Source organism: Apteryx mantelli, chromosome 8 (genome assembly GCF_036417845.1).
Source record: "Apteryx mantelli isolate bAptMan1 chromosome 8, bAptMan1.hap1, whole genome shotgun sequence".
NCBI lineage: Eukaryota > Metazoa > Chordata > Aves > Apterygiformes > Apterygidae > Apteryx > Apteryx mantelli.
The window spans coordinates 20,651,670-20,673,351 of NC_089985.1; the positions used below are offsets into that span (position 1 = coordinate 20,651,670).

Consider the following 21,682-nt stretch of genomic DNA (forward strand, 5'->3'; position numbering starts at 1 on the left):
TAGCCTCTTCCCGGCAGACTACAACTCCCAGCAGACCCCGCGGTTGTCGCGGAGCGCCGTAAAGCGAGCGGGGGAGGGGCTGCTTAGGGCAGCGTGGTTGGCAGGCGGCAGGTGGGAGAGCGGCCGTTGGGGCGGCGGCGGGGCGAGCCCGGCCTAGGGCTGCGCGGGGAGGCCTCGCGGCCGGGCCGGGCCGGGCCGGGCGGGCGGGTGAGTGAGTGAGTGAGTGGAGCGAGGCGAGGCGAGGCGAGGCGAGGCGAGGTGAGGTGTGGGGCGAGGCCTCCACGCTGGGCGAGGCGTGAGGCGCCCTGGCTGATGGCCGCTTCCCTCTCGTGGTAGGTGGCGGCGCTGGCACCCGGCCCTGGCACCTCTGACGCTCTCGCCTTAACATGCTGTACCTGGTCGGACTGGGCTTGGGAGATGCTAAGGACATCACAGTGAAAGGCCTGGAGGTGGTGCGGCAGTGCCGCAGGGTGTACCTAGAGGCCTACACATCCGTCCTCACTGTAGGGAAGGAAGTGCTGGTAGGTTTGGCCACTGCTGTCTCACCAAGCTCTGAGGTGTCTCATGGGGCATATTAAGGAGGGTACTGAGAGTGAGAGATCAGTAACTTCAACAGGAAAAAATAACAGTGTGTTATAATCTCATAAAGAGAACGTATATGACCTTTATGTACTCTATGTTATAGGAGGAATTGTTTTTTTACCTTGTGAGAAGGCTAGAACAAAAATAAAGTTTTCCTTCCTACAAATAACATTCATACTTTGACACTTGTTTTCATCTCAAATTCTAGCAAGATGAGGATAGCCTGAAATATTGAAGAACTTGCTTAGAAAAATGTCTGATTTGATTAAAAAATAAATACTTATTTTGGTGCTTTAAACTTCTGTATTTGCCCAACATGTTATGATGTCTGCTGGGAATAATAATTTGAGCACCTTAGATTTTCATGTTTCTTTGTGGACCAGCCAGTCTCACCATGCTAAGTCTCCCAGAACAGACCATGCAGTTCAGTCTGAGGTGGGCTATGTGATGACGTGGAGATGAGTTTCTGTCAGTAAATGCACTTTGTGGAAGATGATGGTAGTAAAAAATACCCAACGGATTACAACTCTCATGGGTCTGCTGGTCAGAGAAAGGTAATGTTGAAATATTACTGAAAAAAAAGGGGCTTATCTGCTCACAGAACAGAGATCCCTGCTCCACATAAGCTGTGTAGTTAGCTGGGTCTTGGAAGCAGTATAGCTATAATGATTCAGGTATATGTATGCATAGCTATATGTACGTGTAGCAATGTGAGCTATTTGGGTTGGAGTCAGCATTATGTTGTTACCAGCCAGAGGCTAGGCTAGAAAATTTGGGGCCATTTCTGGTATATCAGCTGTATTTTGCAGTGTAGATACACTCTGTGTATTTTTGTTCAACTCAGTACACTGAAGCAACCTGAATTGGAGTGAATCTGTTTGTGACAATTTTTTTGTTGTTGTTGAATAGCTGGAAAGTTGGCAAAATCGAAATGATTCTTTGAATATTTTTACTTTGCAAAACCTGCCTTTTCAATCAAAAAAATTTTTGATAGAAGATTCTTAGCCAGCTGAAAGCAAAACATTGAATAAAATTGCTGAGTATTTTTGGCTTTTTTTTTTTTTAAATCAAATCTCAAAATTCAAATGATGTGACTTAGTTTATCTTTATTTGCCTATCTAAACATATATTCAAAGCTAACCATCTAAATCAGCCCTCAATTTGGTGAAAGAACTGTTTGGACCTAGTGACCTCCTAGTGAGTCTACATTGTTAGCTTAGATCAGGAGAGTGCTTTTGATAAACTCTAATGTGCCTTGGTTTGCATTGTGGAGCAGTCTGAGAGCATCCAAATGGATACCTTTGGGTAAAAATAAACTGAAAGGTGTGCTCTGGGAATGCACTCCAGCTTCTAAAGAGTATTTGTTCACGTACTGGACTAGAGTTACTTTGGTTCTGTGGTAAACCCACCTGAATGTATATACCGTTGTTACTGGATTCTTAGCACCAACTGATCTGCTTTACAGATCTGCTGCTGCTGTTCTGTACTACTTGCTAAAGTCCATGTAGTGTAAGATGCTTAAGAAAAACAAGTGGGGTGTCAAAATTAATTTAGGATTTCTTAATAATAGTATGGACCTCAGTAGTACTCCAGGGTGGTTGTCAACCATTCTGAATCATAGGTATCAGATTTGCTTGTATACATATTTGGTACCCTTTCTATAGAACCTGAATAGTTTGTGATTTGTTTCACAAGGAGAATAATACCCTTTAATTTTACAGAGACAGAGAAACTTATCCAAAATGAGTGAGGAGGTCATCTTTAGAAAAGGGAAGCAAACCCATTATCTGAGGTCCCATGGCTAGTACTCTAGCTTTTGGGTACACTTTTTTTTTTTATGGAAGCCCCATTCCTCTTCTGTACAAATACAGTGGTTCTCTTGTCAATTCACTGTTCTTTGTAGGCAAAGACGAGTTTACCACTGAAATCAAAGGAAAAGTCAGAGGAAAACCTTTTTGGAGCATAATTGACTTGCCAGTTTTAACAACTTGTAGATGTTCATATTACCATGCAAATGTGCTGAATACTGTCAGAACAAAAACACCGTTTTTGGTCTATGCCCTGGAAAAAACTTTTTATCTAATCATGTAAACAGCATGTGAAATGTATGGTGAAACCTGACTTACAGAGACAGAGGTGTTTGAGATAATCAGTAAGCGTGTTTCTAGAACTAAGTGAAGTTTTACTACACATCTGAGGTTATACTCTGCAAATACATTTAAAACATGCAGAGAGACCTAACGATTACTCAGCTGCTGAAGGGAAGTGTTTGAAGGACAGTCAAATGTATTTACCTGCATATATGGTACAGTATTTCTTATGGAGAACTGAAGGTGAAGGATTAATATGAACTCATTCCTTAGATGTGGTTAGTTACAATGTACTGAAGAAAAATAAAAGCTGGAAAACTAGGTTATAGTAATAGCTAGTGTCTTATTTGTATCTGGTTTCATGTTAGTATTATAATTAGCCTAAGCAGTTAGGCTCTGACTTGTGAGTGGGGATGACTTCCAGTGGGATGACTGGCTAAATTACTATGCCTAGTGGCCACCCAGGGACCTTCAACCTGTAGGTGTAACCAGGCTACTTGTGGAGCAGCTCCTGAACTGATACAGATGGCATAAAGAAACACCAAATTGGTGTAATAATATGATTGGCAGTAATTTTTGTCAACTCAAGAGCTGCCTAATGGGAAGTTAAGGTATTCTTGCAGGGGGAGGTAGGGTTTTCTAGCACATGGGTCAAACAGCTGGGGATAATATTTGAGCTGGCTCTTCCAGCATATGTTGCCTGTGTTCCTGAATTGGAACACAGATTAAAACAATCCCAAATGTCTTATTTTGGTGTTTCTTATTAATTTCACTTTCTAGGAAGAGTTTTATGGAAAAGAATTGATTTTGGCTGATCGAGAAACAGTGGAACAAGAAGCAGATAGCATTTTAAAAGAAGCTGATGTTTGTGATGTCGCTTTTCTTGTGGTTGGTGACCCCTTTGGGTAAGATGAGGCAACATTTTAATTATTGCTCTAGCCTGATCACTTTTTTTTTTTAAGCAGAATGGGGCTGTCCTTCTTAATTATAATTCCTTGTGAAGAAGGAATAGTTGATTTTCAAAACATTTTTATATCATACAAAATGTATGTACAATTCTCTACGCTTCATCTTGCTTTGGAGTTTTCTCACCCAGACATCCCTTACAGATAGGAGTGTGGAGCTCAGGGATGTATAAATCTGTTTTTCAGCAGTGATTTGCTATCATTTCATTCTCCATGCTGGCCTTCATAGAGAATATTTTGTTCCCGGTTTTGTTTGCTAACAAAAAATTCTAGGCTCTGGCATAATCAAGTATGTTTTGAGAGCATATTCTTTTAGTTGTGATTTGTATTTATAAACTGTGGCTTTTATTCTCAGTTGTTTTAAAATGAGTGCTGATTGTTCATTGTATAGTGCTTCTGCTTTGATATATGCTAGTCTTTAAAGTCACTTAGGTCATTATAAATGTCTTAGCTTGGTTTATTAAGCCTTTTGTTTCCGTTTTGTATTCCTGCTGGAAGGTATGTATATTTTTTTTCTATCACCAGAAGGATCTCTTTCTGTCTTCTCAGTCAGGCATCATCAATCTGTAATGTCAAGTCATACAAAAGACCTTTTAGTCTCCAGCTGGTGGTTCAGGATTTATACCATAGCGTTAAGGGGCACAAGAAAAATCAAATCATGGAGCACCCTATTTGTAGGAGAAGAAAATAAAGAGAGTTTATGAAAAAGAGGAGCAGTGTGCACATCTATCAAAAGTGGATAATTTATGTAAATGCAGAATGAAGGGAATTGCCAAGAGAATCTTTTATTAAGCTAGTACTTAGGGGCAGATGATGCTATATTTCAGAAATATTAATTATACTTTCAATGCATGTTAATGTTAAAATTAGGATTCATGTAGAGCCATGTTACCTGTACTCTTGTGTTATGGACCAGGGACTGATATAAGTAAACATACAAGGCTAAACAAAACAAAGCAAAAACCCTTCATCTTTTGAAATATAATCACTTGTAAGCGGTATCTTCATCTGCCTCACACACCAATGGTTTTAGTGACTAAATGCTTCAATTCTGGTAACTATAGCATACTTCAGCATTGCAGAAAACTACCCTTTTTTAGAATGAATTGATGCTATCTAAATGTTTATGTTCTTAGCTCTTAGCATTTCAGCTAGAACTGTTCCTATGCCTGTGTAGTGCCCTATGGATTTAGGGATTCATGAGATTACTAAGAAGGAGAACTGAATGCTCCTGTCCTAGGAGAAGCTGCAAGGAAGGTGGACACAAACTGTGTGACTGCAGCTGATCTTAGTATTTCAAATATATTTGCATGCAAGAAGAGTATTTGGCTGAATCTTTAGAAAATCTCAGCTGTCTGTGGCTAACGGTTAAGGTGAAAAAACTAGCTATGCCTATGTTGTAGTTCTTCTCACTGTTGTTCACTGCAAATGTTTCATCTGGAGATGTGGTAACAACTGTAAATATGCTAGCAGGAGCCTAATAATTTTAACATCATACCAGAAAGCCCACCTTCAGCTAGCCTGTGCTAATATTTATGTTATTACTACCCATGAAACTTCTTGAATGCTGTTTCAGTGACAGAAAATAGCATAGCCTGGGGTGCGGAGAGCTAACTCTGTCAGGCCTTTTGTTGATATTAGCTGAGGGCTCTTTGCTTTTAGCTACAGTCATTATGGACAGATCTATTGGGAAAAAATAGTGGCTGGAGCAAATTTCAGTGAATAAAGCCAGCTGGTCAGCATTAGCATAACCACAAAATCCTCCAGTGCCCCTTGTCCTATGTGTGTGAAGTGCATAATATAAGGCATTAAAATTAGCCCCCATGTCTATTAGAGCAAGCATTCTTAAATTGCCTTTACTTATGGAAGTCAGGAGCATATTTTATTTACTAATGGGAGTGCTGTTTTAGATAACCTTACTGTGTTCTACTGGATCTGGGAGTCTATTTTTATCAGGTCTCTGATTTCTCAAAATCAGATCCTGTGTTTAGTTTCTCCAGTGAAACTGTTTTTTTTTGTTCAATTGTTTTTTTTTGTTTGTTTTTTAAAGGTTCATCCTTACAACCTTGCCAGCTGCTGCCACATTTGTGTTGCTATCTGAGGCACCTGATCTGCTCAATGGTGCTAGTCAGACATGCAGGGTGGAAATATCAGGCCAAAGATCAAGGGGATTTTGTATGGGGACTGAACTTGGCCAGGGTGAAAACAGTCTTTCTGTTTATTCTGATCAGCATATGCTATTTCTTTCTCTGCTTCCTTCTTTGTTATGGCCAGGACTGTGTGTGATACACCTTGGGGAAAAGGACATGATTAAAGCCGTTGGTCAGATTTGATAAATTCAGACAAGGGGTAGGTGCATTTCCATATTTCACAAGGAAAAATGTAGTTCCTATCATGTATCTAAACTGTTTGCAAGCAAGATGAACAGCAACAATTTTGAAATCTTTAAAGATAAGACTACCCTGGATCCATAATTACTTACCATCTTAAAAGGACTCTAACCCTAATTCTCTTAACTGCAAGTCCAGTGATTATCGCTCCAGTCATGGCAAGGTGTTTGAGTATTAGATACCTGGAGCCAAATTGAGCTTATTTATAAACTTAATTAGAATTGTTTGTAATTACTTTTGAATAAACTTTTTCTCTCAACAAATTTAGGCATTGTTATTTGGAGTAATTTTGGCTTAAATATTTTAAGAGTTGACTTTAAGGATGGCTTTTCCAAGTACTGCGCAGAGCTCACCTCAATCTGTTCAAAGTTCTGCTTATTTGAGTGTTGCTTTCCTAGCATGTGCTGGAGAAGGCCTAGCTGTGCGGTACTTAAGGAAATACTGGAATTTTGCTGAAGTCTGTGCCAAGTAGTGCTGATGTTTACAGTTCAACAGATGTCCAACAGACACCTGCAGAAGATAAAGGACAAATGGAACTTTCCTTTTCAAATATTTGCCAAAGTTACTTTAAAAGTAACAATTGTGCTAGTGTTGCAGTTTTAATGACACCAGAAAACTGCAAAGAACAGTAGCATAGTGAGGCTGCCTGTATTTTCAGCTGGGGAAGACAAAATATGGGAGCTTTACTGCAGTTTTTACTTTTCCATAACAGTAAGTAAAGTTATTGTTGCCTTTTTGACACCTCTGCATTGTCTTATTTGTGAAGGATTTGATTTTACTTTCAAAGCAAACTACAGTGCTAGTAACATAAGCTCACTGTATATTTTCAATCTTTAACCCCCTTCCCTTCTTACCACAGGGCCACAACGCACAGTGATTTAGTACTACGTGCAGTAAAATTGGGGATTCCATACAGGGTCATTCATAATGCTTCAATAATGAATGCAGTGGGCTGCTGTGGTTTACAGGTAACTTTTTTTGTATATATGCTATTCCACGACTGCTAAACTTAGAATTTTTGAGCTTCTCTACTAATGCAGTAAGGCATGTTGCAATCTAAAGCTTGAAGATCTGTAGCAATTGTTAACAAATTCTGACAACAGAAATGTACACTTCCTTTTTAGCATGCTACGCGTCAGCAAAACCAGCAGAAGTCCCTTTTTATGAGTGCATGTGTATAACACTTCTCTTCTCTGCCCTCTAACCTACCCCCCCCCCCCATGAGACTTTGATATTTAAGTTGTTTTACAGGTAAAGCTTTGCCCATGTTGGCTTCCTTCTACTACTGATAGTCACCAATAAGTTTATTCTGAAATTAGGTTGTTATCCTGTCGAGAAACACTCTGCTCTTGTAATAAAAGGAATACATGCACAGGCCTGTGTATGCGTCCAGCGTGGATCATAACTAGTTGCAGAATTTTGCACATGATGCATTCTTTCTCCCCTGAGTTGACCAGTCTTCACTTTCTGCCTGTCTGCTGAGATATAAGGGATTTGCTCTAGCCAAGGACTGAAAGAACAAGTGATGGTTTCTGTGCTTCTTGCATGGCTAAAGCAGCACAGATCTAGTGTCCAACAAGAAAATCCGTGACTACTTCCTTTTACATGTATACAGCTCACTTGTTTTCCTACATGAAAAATGTTGTGTCAGTGTATGTAGCATCACTAATCACATGTAGATTAGTTGCAGCTTCCTCCTCTTGTTCTTACTGATCCTTTTAGCATAGGGTATGTTCTTATCTTATCACCTGTGCCTCAGGGAACCTGCGCTCTCAGCATTCAAAATTGTTCCCTCTGTATAGGAACCCTTAAACAAAGCTTGAGATTTGCCAAGACTGTAAGCAAGCATGGGAATGTAAGGGTGCTACAGACAGGAGTTGAGGGTCTGAACAATGTGCTGTCATCTTTGCAGGAGGAAACATTCCTTCCTAACTTAACAGAAAAAACACTATCTTTTATTTCAACAAACAAGTGATACCTTCAAATATACACTGACAAACCCCAGTACCTTATTTCAGTGCTGCCCAGCAACAGAAAATCTGTTGCAATAGGATGAGTGTAATCTCTGGCTTTGATCACACCTGGATGACATGGTTTAGAAATGCAGGAGCCCTGTCTGATGTGGCAGTTTAGCAGCAGTGTGTTGACACCCGTTCTTGTACTAGTACATAGAATGCTAGTACACAAGGGAATGCAACACAGGATTGTCACAATCTTTATAGTTCTTCCTGTGAGCACTTTCTTAGTGACACCTGCCTATTGCTGTAAGACTCGGGCAAAATTATCTTTTTAGGAAGGAAATAGGCTCCTTGGTGTTTAAACTCTACGTGTACAGCAGACAGGTGGCAGCTGTCGCATGACTGCACTTATTGGGGTGGGTAACACCAGAGTTGAGGCTAGGACTCACCCTTTCCCCTTTTGGCTTTATGGCGGTGCAAAGTTTGCCTCTGCTGTCAGACTGTTGACAAGTGGTTTCTCCTACCCATCACCTTTTACTGTTCTTTCTTTTATGCCCATTAGGAAAGAAGATGCAAGGCTCATATTCCCAAAGATTACAGCTGACAAAATTTTCTGAAAGCTTGCTCTGCCCTGCAACTACAGTTAGGCAAAGGAAGGAGTATAGGGCTTCTAGGCTGGCTGAAAAAAGAGAGCAGAAAACTAACTGGGAGTATATTACAAAAAGTACGTATACATTTTTCACATATGCACAGTTTTGGAGATTAGCTAATATTTCCCTAACCCATGCTGAGGGGAACAGACCATGAAGGAAGTGTGATGTTATTCACTCTGGCAATAGTCTCGTTTTCCGTCCTGGCTTGGGAGGGGCTGCCTTCTCATAACTCAACATTCCCATTGTAAAAAGCATTTTAGGAAATTGTGATCATGTTGTGTTACTGGACAGGACTATAATCAGCTGTATGATTAACTCTTAATTGCGCCTTATGAGTGTAAACAGCAAGTGAAGGGTATCACACTAAAAAGCAGCTATGATTTAATTAAGAGTTGTGGTAGAGGTTTGTAATTTCTCTGAACAGTCTTCACCTCCTATATGTTATGTGACTGTCTCCTGCCATCAATTTGGTTTTGGAGTTATTGTGTTTCAGATTGCAAAGTTGCTGTCAAGTATAGCAGGGATTCCTCTTTTGCTTCACCACAGAAAAGGCTTGGCTTTTTTTCTTGTTTTAATCAGATTGTGATACAAAACCTCTTTCTTTCTTACTAGAGAAAAACAGGAAACACCTTTATACGTTATTCTGAAAGCCGTGTGCGTAGTGAGCTGTAACTACTGATTAGACCCTCAGTAAAATACAGCTACTGCCCAGTACGTTCACAAAAGTACATGTCTTTTGTCATCAGCAACATCTGCAATGTTTCTGTGCAGCTAGCAAAGTGCTGGTAGTTGTACAGTTTTCCTGCAATGTAGAGAATTACTGAAGTCAGGAGAGTAAGCTTTCTGATTCCGTATATCACACATACTGTGCAGCAATCTCTGCAAAATGTGTGAGCAGCATCATTACATTTTGGATGATAACTTCAAAATATTAGTTATGGTTTGTTTCTCACATTCAAAGAACATAAATACATTTCTTGCCAAATTACAGATATTTAGTGAAGAAGAGGGAATATCTCTTCAAAAAAAAACTCAAGAAGAAATTCTTACTGTCTTGCCAATTTAACGTAACAGAATCAGTATGGCTGTTTTGAGACTGCACGGGTGAAGATTGCTTTATATAAAGACTTGAGGGTTTTTTTTTTAGTTTTAAAAACTAAACTTTTTGAACTTTTGGGAAGTTCTTTCTCTGCCAACTGATACAATGAGTTGCAGCTATTGAAAGCTGGGGACAGTATAACTTAGCAAAGTACTAGACTGAACATAAGGCTCCGTGACCTGCTGTTGCTATCCCTTTTACACTGTTCTTGCTGTGTCTTGCTGCGTCAGATTTTTATTCTATTTTTTTCCTTCAAAAACAAGTAAAAACAGAAGAAGGGGGAAAAACCAAGAGGCAAACTGCCTGCATGTGAATTGCCCCTTAGTATGTTCTCTGTAGATTTACCTCTCTTGTCTGGAGTCTGACACTGAGGTAGGTTGATCACTATGACTGTTATAGTCAAGAACAAATGCTGATGAAGTAAGTCATGAGGTTTGGTATCTATGCATGCTGCTGGGGAAATCAGGTGTGGGGGGAAAGTCCCCAAGGAAAGACCAGAGTTCTCACAAAGCACTTCTAATAGGTGATAACTAGTGGTACACTTCAGCTTTCATCATTATCAGCTGGGCTCTAGTTCTCTAGGTTTGTGAAATTTGGTATTTTGAAGAGTAACCTCTGTTCTACCACTGCTCAGCTACCCTCAGAGCAAGACATGGCCTTAGTTCTCTTCATCGGAGTATCATTCAGCATTGCAAGCTGAAGATGGAGGAAAGAGTCTAGTCTGACTTGCTCAGCATCATACTGACCTGTGATGCATGTGAAAGAATGATGCTGAAATTGGAATGGCTTGAGATACAGTGTTACTATGAAAAAGATGATTGAGGACTGAAGTGCAAAGCTGGAGACAAGCCATGGGGAGACAAAGGGCTGAGATAAGGAGTTAGAAGGAAAGAGATAGGAAAGATAAAAGATCCACAGAGGAAAAGAAAAATGAGACAGGATTTTCTGAAGGGAGATACTTGAAAACATCTAGAATAGAATACAGTGAGCAGATTTAAGCTTCAGCAAACATATCCAATTAGTTAATCCTGCTAGTTAGCTAAAATTCTGTGTATATTCTTTGTACTACCCTAAATGTACAAATCCCTCCTCAACCTGAAAGCATATTCTTTTCCTGTTCATATTATCAAAACATAATGAATGGTCTGATCTGCTTCAAGATTCTTTAAGTAAGTGGTGTGTTCTTAAGTTGTCTTTAGCAACCGGTTTTCTTCTTGTGCCTTAGATCTGCTAAGAAAGGGCTTTGTGGAAGGAAAGAGTCAAACCTCTTTCCCTTGTACAAGAAGCACCATTACAACTCCTAGGCTTTCAGTTCCCGTTCTTAGACCTGGTTCCATTTATCTCTTTGTTTAATAAACATGACTAGATCCAAAGTAAGAGGCGCTCATTTCTGGAAGAATAGCGTTGCTAGCTTTGTAAGGTGCGTTTTTTTTTTTTTTTTTAATGTGTTGATAAGGTAGCTAGCAAAAAACATTTCATGGCTAAGACTTGCCTTTCTTTTGAGACATACCCACTTTCCACCCGAATAGCTTCAGAACAAACATCTGCCTGTCCCCTCTTTTCTTTCAGTGACTCATCTCACTGATTTTTCTTTTTCTTAGCAGTCCAGTTAATTATTGTAACACAATTACAGTTACAAAGTAGTTTTGCCTTTTAACTACTAGCTGATCATTTGTATCTGAAACACAAAAGCAGCTCTTCTGTCGTGCTTACCATGTTATCTTTGAGTCTTTAATAGTTGAGTAAGCTTTTTGTGTCAGCTACAGAAGTATTGCTTATAGATAAGGAAGCTGAGGGATGCTATCATTACTTGCCATGCTCAAAGTCAAACAAAAAACCTAGTAAACGCAGGAATAGAAGCTTTGAGTTCCACCCTGTCTGTGCCTTAACCTTCAAAAATACTCTAATCTGAGAAGCTCTATGCAAAATGTTTTTTTTTTCCACATAAAATTATAAACCATTTTCTATCACTAGTTGGTTTTCTTGCTGACTGCCTCTTTCCAAGCCTTTTAAAATTCAGTGTTTGTTTCTCAAACCAATTAAATGTTAAATCAATACTAGTTACACTACTTCATTACTCACATTTGCTGTGCAACTCGGTGGCATTTGTTACCAGGATATATGACCCAGAAACACCTGTTTAATCAAAATAGATTCAAGTCTCTATTTAGATATCTGTTTCAGCTTACTAAACCAAATGAGGAGGGTGGGAAGGAATCATTGTCTAGTATTGCTGGGAAGAGTCTGAGGAGGTTACTAAAGACAAGATAATGTTACCTTTGGAGGGTAAATCCTGTCTTGTTCAAGTCTGCTTCATGGAATAACTTTCTGAGTCTTTTGATAGTTGAATTTGTTCTGCTTCAGGAGTGTCTATTTCCTAAGTACTGATACAGGGGGCAGCCAAAAGAAAGAAAGAAGAAGAGGGGAGGAAAAAAAAAAGTGTTCCTCCCTTCACCTGCTTTTATGTAATTTGTCTCAGCTGCATTCTGAAGACTGCAATCATGTGGAGTGGGCTATCCTCAGCCAGGTATCCTTTTTTCACAGTTGCTTTCTCTCTGGCACATACTAAGGGGGTTGGAGGTTCATGAGACAGCTGAACCAGTCTGTTGGCTTGCAGTACCAAAGGGAGTTCCAGCCCTGTCTGTGTGAAATGTAGAAACATCCATTTCACATGAAAGTTCTCATCTTATGCATTCAAAGCCTGTGGTATGAGAGAATATGGCATAAAAGGCTAGGTCTAAACTTATGATTGTTTTGTTTGACCAATAAGGACCAAAAATGAAGCTTGACTGATTCCTGCTACCTCTTTGTTGCTGATCCTTCTACTTCCCAAGTTGTTCTCTGGCAAAATACATAGTAAATAGCACAGTAGAGACCCTTTAGTATGAGGTAGATATGGTGTAGAAGAGTGTAAACTGGTTATGGAGGATAAGGGGACAAAAATCTTGTTAGGTTGAGGATGAACATTGCATAGCATCACAGCAAAACTCTTATGACAAAGATAAAACAAAATATGTCTTAGGCTTTCAGTGTATGTTCATTGAAATTTATCAGGACACAACCTGGGATGATGCAAGGTACTACATGGTCTCCAAATTCCACTGGGGAATTGGCGGAGCAGCAACAGCCTCTTGGTGTCAGTGGGATGTGATCAGGCTGTGCTGTAGCTTCATTGGCAGAATACTCCTGTCTTGTAAGAATAATCTACAATGTAACTTGTGACCATCTCAGCACAGAACATAGCTGAATATCGTTATAATCCTACAGGGTTTATGAGCATTTGCATATGTATAAAGGTGCTGAGTCTAAAAAACATAATGACAAGATCCCTATTACTTCCTATTACATCCCTATTACTTTCTTCCCCTGGAATGTTCCCACTTCTGAAACTGTTCTGAAATTTTAGGACAGCAGTTAGGTTCTTAACTGAAGAATTGCAGTGTCACCATTGCAGCTGATACAGCAATAATTCTGGCAAAGATGCTGTAAAAATAAATGTCTGCATTTTGAAATGTTTACTTCTTGGTTTCTCTGCAGCTGTTGCCCTACTGCCCTTTAATACTATCTTGCATTTTCTCTCCTGCTTGCTTTAGTACTTTTTAGAGGGGATGGAAGGGGGGAAAGTACTTTTTAGAAGGGAAAGGAATCTTCCTTTTTTTAATTTCCCTATTTAGTTTCAACTCCTTCCTTCTCCTCATGTTCTGTATTCTTGTGGTGGTTGGCCACACCAGTATTTTAAGTGAGCTTCTGGTGATCTGGACAGCTTCAGGTTTCTAATGTTATTCAGATGGGCCATTAATGAAGTTGCTCTGTAGTTTCTTTTGAAATTTCACTTACATGCAGGCTTTCAGAGCTAAGATCATGATACAGCGCTTTTTCTCTCATACTTTATTCTGGCATCACAATTAGCTATCCGTATTGCTTATATAAACAACAAGTAAAGCAAGAAATATTAATAGAAGGGTTAAATATACTAACTGAGAGCAGACAGGCACCTCAGAACCAAAAGTTGTCAGACGTTCTTTCGTATTATGTGTGTGCATAAAACAAAGTTACAGCTTCTGAGCTCATGAAAGTGTGAACTGAAGAACTCTGCTTTGTGCAATATTCTGTAAGAGGCAAAAATAAATAAATAAAAATAAATAAAATAGGAGTTTCCATTCATTGCTTCAGTTCCACAGAATTCATAGATTATTGGTATACCAGAAAGTCTCCAAAGTAGTATTTTCCACTCTTTTATTTCTTTTAAAGTAAAAAATGTGTATGCATTAATGCTAGGAAATCTATTCTTCATTGTTTAGTTAGTACAAAAGTATAAGTTGCAAAGGCATTTGTGAGGTTAATAAAATACTCCCTGTTCCATCCTGTTAGTGTAGAAGCTACTTTTATGCTGTCTAGCTGCCGAGAAACCAAGCTGTATAATTTTTTGAAACTGTAACTATGGTTTTCTCATGATATCTGTATTTCTTGAAGACATTCTAAAGTTCCTTCTACTGAACAGACAAGCTCTATCTGACAAAAATGTTTTATTCTTTTTTGACATTCAAACTTTAATGCAAAATCTGGTGCTGATGGTAAATCAGCAGAACAGATTCAGTGAATCCAACTGTGGTAGTGCTTGCACAAAAAGGATAACTTGCTTAACTTGTTGGCAAAGATTTTGGAAGTATCTCTGATCAATGGAAAGAACAGCTGAGAGAAATAATAAGATCAGAACAACTAGCATAGGATATACAAGCTGGATATCCAACTTGTTTTTATGATGTGGCGGATTGGTTTAAAAGATCTGATTACCTATAACTTTGTTATCGGATAGTAATGTTCTGCCCATTACTGCACACCTCTTTCTTTGCTATAAGGCAGAGGTAGAAGTCTCTCTCCTTCAGGTTATCAAGATGCCAAAGGAACTGTGGAAAAAATCTGAGGCCACCTTCTGTACTGAAGGAGGGCTACTTCATTTTGGGAAATGACTGCAGTGGCTTTCAGATGGCAGATAATAAACTAGTCAGTCAGGCTGGTATTGGACATTTCAGCAGGTGTTGATGACTGAAGGTATACTACTGCCTCACCAATGAGATTAAAAGTTAACTTGTTCCCAGATGCTCCAACAGTGGAGGAGAGAAAGAGAAACTCCATGTTCTGATAGTTTTTCTTCAGGTTGCCTGCAAAATGGAAAGAGCTCTAACTAGCCAAATGAAAGATAGGCAAAACAGCTTGTTTTTTCTTTTTCTAGAACCATAGCCTTTAAATAGTTTAAAAAGTTACATCAGGAGCACTTGTTGGTTCAACCTATTTTTAGGTTACTGGAAGAACCTTTAGGTTGTGAAATGTACACTGTGTGTTCTTGTCCTTGTGCTAGAATGAAATATTTAAAAGAGGAAATGCCTTCAGTAGTGTTCCAGGACTCTGAATAAATGCTGTTCCTGTCAGCATGAGTGGTTAAAATTTGAGCTCTTGATCCCTGGAAAACAAATGTGTTTCTGCTTTGATTCAAATTTTGTTTGCCCTCTGTCTTCTCTGTTCTGCTCTGCCAGCGTAAAGGAGCTAAAACCACAACCTAGTGCCACAGTAAAACAAGTATGTATAGGGGAATCCCCAGATGGCACAGAGCTGTCAGAGCTACTTCTAGGCAGGGTCCTTTCCTCTGCTAACAGCAGACACAGTGCCTCCTGTAGTGGGCTTGGAAAAGCAATTCTTCCTTCCATGTTTACAGAGACAGTGGGGAGGTCAGTTTATATAATTGTTGTTTCCCTGTCATTGCCTACCAGTGAGGAACCATGTAGCTGCAGTACAGGCAGAAGAAAATACTGTAGCTAGACTATCTCCATGCTTTACCAATCTCTGGCAGAACAGGTGGGCTCAAGCAGACAGAATATTGGCAAGCTGTAAAATCTATCTTGGTTGGCCTCATTCCAGAGCTGTATTGACCAAAATTGATGTGCACTTCTACCCTTTTTCAAGTCAGTTACCAAAACTTCCAAGCCAAATTCTGCTTTAGCTTACATCTGACTTTCAGTTTTGCATCACTGGAAATGATTGGCAAGACTATTGCTTCAGATGCCTTCACAAAGATTAGGGACTTATGGTAATAAATAGTGCCAAGACTGAGGCTGAAGGCAGTAAGTATACTTAATATAGATTCTGCTAGCAATATTCTTTTTGTCATATGTGCATAAGAAAAATTTTCACCTCTCTGCTACATGCACAATCTCTCCCTGTCTTTAGATCAAATGCCTCTTTAGACTGTAACTTCTTTTGCATGGTACAGCTTTCATCTGCACCTGTTTTAGTACAAATCATACCATAGCAGTAGAATCAAAACTTAGGAAAATATTGCAAGAGTTACAATATTATTAGAAGTTACCTATCTTTTACTGAAATTAGAAGCAGTAAGTAATAATTTTGATTCTAACCTTGCAACGTTTTGCCTTTATAAGGGCTTCAGAATTAAGTCACAAAGTACAGAAGGTAGAATGAAAGTTAATACACAGTGGAAGGAGGAATGCAGGGACAGATGAAAACTTTACAGGTAGTTCATTAGTTGTTCTGTAAGATGCTTTACTGTTCAGCAAGTAAGGGCCTAACAGCATATCTCCTCTGTTATCAAGAAGAGAAAAACAGTTCACTAATTACAGGTTTGGTATAAAGGAGAGAATGCAAATGAATGTACTAGAACTAACCAGGAGATACAGAGAACTGCAGGGCAGCTTTTTTTTAAAAGGAAGCATTATTTTTTAATGCAATGTTTTGTTAAGTGTTTATGAAAGAGCAGACTTAAGCTTCTTATAGAAGAGTGATCACTGCAGTATAAAACTTCTTTCCTAACTAACCTCAGGACTTTTCAATGTCGCCAACTGTTCAATATTTTTATATCATGTTTTGTGTTCTCTTCCACTTTTTTTTTAAAATTGTATATGTGTGTTATTGGATTTGTTTTGTTTTACAGTTGTATAATTTTGGAGAAACAGTTTCTATAGTTTTCTGGACAGATGCATGGAAGCCAGAAAGCTTTTTTGACAAGATCAAGAAGAACAGGCAGAACGGAATGCACACACTGTGCTTACTTGGTAAGCAGCAGCTATCCCAGTTCCTTAGCTACCATCTTCCCCGGTGTCCGGACACAGCAGTGACAGGCGTGAGATGAAGTGTCTGTGATTAAACAAATGTTCTCAGCTAATGTATATCTGTGAAAATACTCTAAAAATCAAAGCTTTAGTGTATGTGTACTCAGAATCAGTTCAGCTATTGTTCATGCTACGGTGGCCAGGAACGTCTTCATTCCTCTTCAGAAAATCTGTAAGAAATTGTGCCGCCATAGAAGTCAAACGGGAGCAGGAAGCCTGTGTTTGCTACAACAGTCAGTATAATTTTAAGCTAGATCTAGCTTAGGGTCTAAATGAGATTGCAGTAAATAGCAGCTACATTTTATTGAATTAATTAGTTTAAAACTCAATACATTTGACCTTTTGAGGAGCTAAATCATACCTTTAACCACATTTCTATTTTGCAAGGTGATATTTGATTTCCTGAATTATCTAATGATGTTTTGGCAAAAGATGATTGTCAGGAGAGAAGCCTGCATACTATAAAAAAAATCCTTGCTGATCATGGGTCTGAAACAGAAAAGTGATTCTAGCTGACCACTGTCCTCAGGGGCAATCCCATGGCTTTGTCTGATCTTTATCTTTCCTGCTCAAGAATCCTAGGCTGAAAATCTCCTGAGTAAGTCTACTTGTCTGGGTAGCTTCTTAAAGGTCAGAGAATTGCCTGAGTATACACTATAAGGCACTTGCTTATTTTTATATAGAATTAGATATCCTTTCTTTGTGTCTTTCAGACACAGCTGGGATCTGTCAATGCTTGATACATGAATATTTTAAGTAAAAACAAATTCTGTGGTAACTGGAGGAATCCTGATCAGAAAACAATTTAAATGTGTAAGCATCACTGCACATCAAACTTTCCGATGCCTTGAAATTTGGTTGTTTTCAAACTTGGCTAAAAAGCAGAATTTTGATAATTTGTTTTAAAGGATGACTTCAGAAATGTTTCAAACAAGGATTATTATGACTAGATGTTAAAATTAAAGTATTCTTCAGATTCTTTTTATAATCATTTCTGCATTCTCCCTTTTTATGTTTAATTTTTTTATGCAGCAGGAAGAATAAAAATTTTGAAATAGTAAAATTGAATTATAAATCTCTTTATTCAGGGACATTTGTCATACTATCATATAAGAATCTAATTGTGACTTACAGCCGAAAACTATCAGTTTCCAAGTTAATTGTTTCCTTAATACTAGTTGGTCATTCTGATGTATGTATTGATTGTTTATTCAGCTGATTCTCCAATATGATTATCTGGTAAGCAAATGTGATGTAAAAAAATGCTGATATATTTCTGATTTCAAAGCAGCTTCATTGACATATAAGCAGTTTGGTAGGCTGTGCACCAGTAGTCTTGCAACTTTGCATATTCTTTCAGAAAATCTTTCAGAATCACCTTGGTTTAGGAGTTGATTTCATCATCTAAGTGATACTTTTTTTCTTTTTTTAATTAAGTTTGAAAATGTGTCTAGCTTTCACTTTGATAATCTATATTCAAACACCTGAAAAATATTATTATAATACAGCTGTCTGTTAGCATATTTAGGGAGTGTAATGCATATTAATATCATTTGATTGTCTCTCAGAGAGATTGTGGTCTAGTAGAGTTTCATAAAATTGCAAATGTGCAGATTCTTACCTGCCCCCCCCCCCCCAATCCTCTTTTTCCCATAACAGAAGATTGTTCTAAATTTTGATGGGGACAGGAAGGAAGTGCTAATGAAAGTTAGGTTCCTGCATGGTAGTGATGTAATCGCTGTCGATCAGTCATACTGTTTTACCTCCTGTGACCACACAGTATTCATAAGTTAAGAGTAGTCCCAATATCCTTGTGTGGTTAAACATCCTAGCATTTAGCAATCCTATTCAATGGTAAATATACCTGCCATTTTTATACTTAGCAGTATTTTTTATTCTGCTAAGTTGCTCCAAAATCTATGAAACTTACACATGCATAAAATCATAGTGTTTTATTATTAACATATTAAGCAGGATAGAATGGGTTAAACTTTGGCTGTAATTCATATTTGTTTTCCTGTAATAGCTAGAATATTCCTATGAAGTTTACAGAATCTACAGAAACTAAGCTTTACCTACACAGAAAAGTGTAACTGGAAAGTTTGTAGGGATTTTGTGTTTTAATATTACTGTTTTGTTCTACAGACATTAAAGTGAAGGAGCAGTCTCTGGAGAATCTAATGAAGTAAGTCATCATTTTGAAAATATATGGAAGCACACAGCATGCTTACAAAGGTTCTTTGCCCATAGTCTGTTACTGAACTCACCTGCCTTGTCCTCTTGTACTTCTCAGGGGGCATAGTCTTTTGTTCCTTTTAAGTAGAACTTCTCTGTTGGTTACATTTGGACCTGGCTTTATTTACAGTAACTGAATGAAGCTGCAGCAGCAGATAATTTTTGTTTTAATTGTTTCTATGAGAAGGATTAGGTCAGAGTGGGGTGAACCTTCTGCTTGGCAGATGAAGTGTTATTTTACTACCATTCTGTCTTGTGTAGTGCTGTATCCCATCCTGAAATAGATTAATAGCTGAAACAGTGTCCTGAATTAATTCTTCCTTACACTGGCTAGAAACAATGTGAAATGCTGAATACACACCACACTTTAACAAGAAAATTTTATATATGTTATTTATTTAACTAAGTTCATTTAATTGCATCTGAAAAAAGCTCTTGCCACATCTTAATCATCCCTCTGCAATCTGTATATTTTGACAATGCAGAATATAAATACTTACAGACATGCTGTAACTCTGGTTTAAATTCACATTCATGAAGTCTGACAGTAACATTGAGTTTTGTTTGTTTTGGAGCTCCAAAATAAAATCTGTTTGAGTCAATCCACAGTTGGCAAAATAACTAAGAAGCATTTCATTTAAGAATATATTTCTAGTCTATAATCATCTGTCTACAAGGCATCGGATAGGAAAACACTAGTTGGTCCTTGAATTTAGGTCCAATGCATCTTTCAGGAGCAATTGCACAAAACCTGCATATTGCTTCCAACAGCTGAATTTGCTTTTAAGACTTAAATTATCTGCCAGATGGAAGCCCTGCTGTTTCACAGGTGTGTTGAGAACACAACAGACTTCTTTCTTCCTTAAAAATTTCAGTCTTGTCCAAAAGGCCCAGCCTGAGACCCTGGCCTTCTTCAAGTTCAATTTGTTGGTCCAAAGGTTTAATTTGCAATAGGCTAAGAATGCTAGGGATAGTGGGATGGGTTTTATGTTAAATTACTCTAATTCTCTTTCCCTGCAGGGGAAGGAAGATATATGAGCCACCACGCTACATGAGTGTGAACCAAGCTGCAGAACAGCTTCTTACCATTATTAAAAATAGGAGGCTCCAAGGAGAAGAACCAGGTACTATTACTGCAATGTTTCTATCTACTACTACCCCTCCCTGTTCACACTTACTGACAAGCCTCTGAACTCTCCTCCTTTCCTTTTAATTTGAGCATTCTCTTGATCTGCAGTGGAATTAGGCTGCTTTAAATCCTAATCATGAGATGGATTTGACAGAGTTCAAGCATCCTGTAGGTCAGTGAACACAGATGAATGAGCATTAGTGGCTCCTGGAGATTTAGTCAGTCTCAGTTTGGTAATCCTGTATTGTTTCTGTCAATCTTAAACTGTGAGCTCTTTGATCCACTGGAGTTGTGAGATGGTGAAGGATCCTGAGCATTTTAGATCAGTTAGGCTTTAAAAATCTCCCCTATGTTTTATTTAGACTGGTCACACTCTGCTCTACATGAATAATAGCATGAATTTAGATGATTAACTCTAAGATGCAGGGCTGTGATTTTGACCTTGAATTTTTAACACTAGTCAAGAACAGACTGAGGAAGATGTTTAAGACCGGGATGAAATCTGTTTTTCTTTGTTCATAGCAGTTATGAAGATGACTTCTTGTCATGGATGAATTTCTGTTAAAAAATAATTTTCCCATCTATTCTCCTTCTTTTAAAAGTTTACTCCTGATATACTGTGTTAAGATGAAAAGGAAACAATACTTCCATTTTATCCTATGGGTAAATGAATCAGAAGCAGCAGTATTTTCTAAGTGAATACAATTCCAGAATGAATTTCATATTCTACTTCTGCTGCCTTCCAATTCATACTTATAAACATCCCTAAAATACAGCTATTTTCTTATGAGAACAGGCTTCTACTCTCTAGGCCACTCTGACTTACTGTTTGGAGACTTAATGAGATTGGTGTTAATGCTTAAGCACTTTATTTTCTTTCCTTTGTGATGTGGTTATTACTCAATAAATCAAGTTTTTTAGTGACAGTTTGAACTTGGCCCCTGAAAAAGTTTTAGAAGGATCACTTCTTGACTCTCCTTTCTTACAGAAATTACTGAAAACACCATTTGCGTTGGCCTTGCACGTGTGGGTGCTCCAGATCAGAAAATTGCTTCAGGCACACTACATCAGATGTCCACTGTGGAATTAGGTGGTCCACTACATTCCATGATTGTAACAGGCTCTATGCATCCTTTGGAATTAGAAATGCTTAAGCTTTTTTCTGTTGATAGCTGTTCCAACTCTGAAAATAATGCATTTAAAAGGACTGCTTAAATAAAAATGGAGCATTTTAAGTTTTTATTCCATCTTAGAGCTTGCTTAAATGCATTTAGATTGTATGCTGCTACAAAAGACAACATTGTAGGAACATGACCTTCTTTTATCTGAGGCTACAAAATGCAAGGTGCACCTGCTGGTATTAGTTTATGACATCTAAAGACTTCTCCAAAAGCCTTTAAACCCCAGGAGCCCTTTGGTTCAGTACATTTACATCCACATCAGCCTCAAGCTGATGA

General features: G+C 38.4%; 1 protein-coding gene across 3 annotated transcripts; it reads left to right on the top strand.

Annotated features, from left to right (window-relative positions):
* The first annotated feature begins 70 nt into the window (after window positions 1–70).
* On the top strand, window positions 71–21,467 carry DPH5 (diphthamide biosynthesis 5). Of its 3 annotated transcripts, none has more exons than XM_013961294.1 (8): window positions 71–111; window positions 337–521; window positions 3,453–3,577; window positions 6,887–6,995; window positions 16,684–16,804; window positions 19,007–19,046; window positions 20,117–20,220; window positions 21,214–21,467. In XM_013961294.1, the coding sequence occupies exons 2-8, from the start codon at window positions 387–389 to the stop codon at window positions 21,438–21,440; spliced, it is 861 nt and encodes a 286-aa protein (XP_013816748.1). In that variant the 5' UTR covers window positions 71–111; window positions 337–386; the 3' UTR covers window positions 21,441–21,467. The 3 variants fall into 3 exon arrangements, with proteins under 3 accessions (XP_013816748.1, XP_067156943.1, XP_013816749.1); XM_013961295.2 differs by lacking the exon at window positions 71–111 and adding an exon at window positions 966–1,136 and having other exon boundaries at window positions 445–521; XM_067300842.1 differs by lacking the exon at window positions 71–111 and having other exon boundaries at window positions 262–521.
* The last annotated feature ends 215 nt before the right edge of the window (window positions 21,468–21,682 follow it).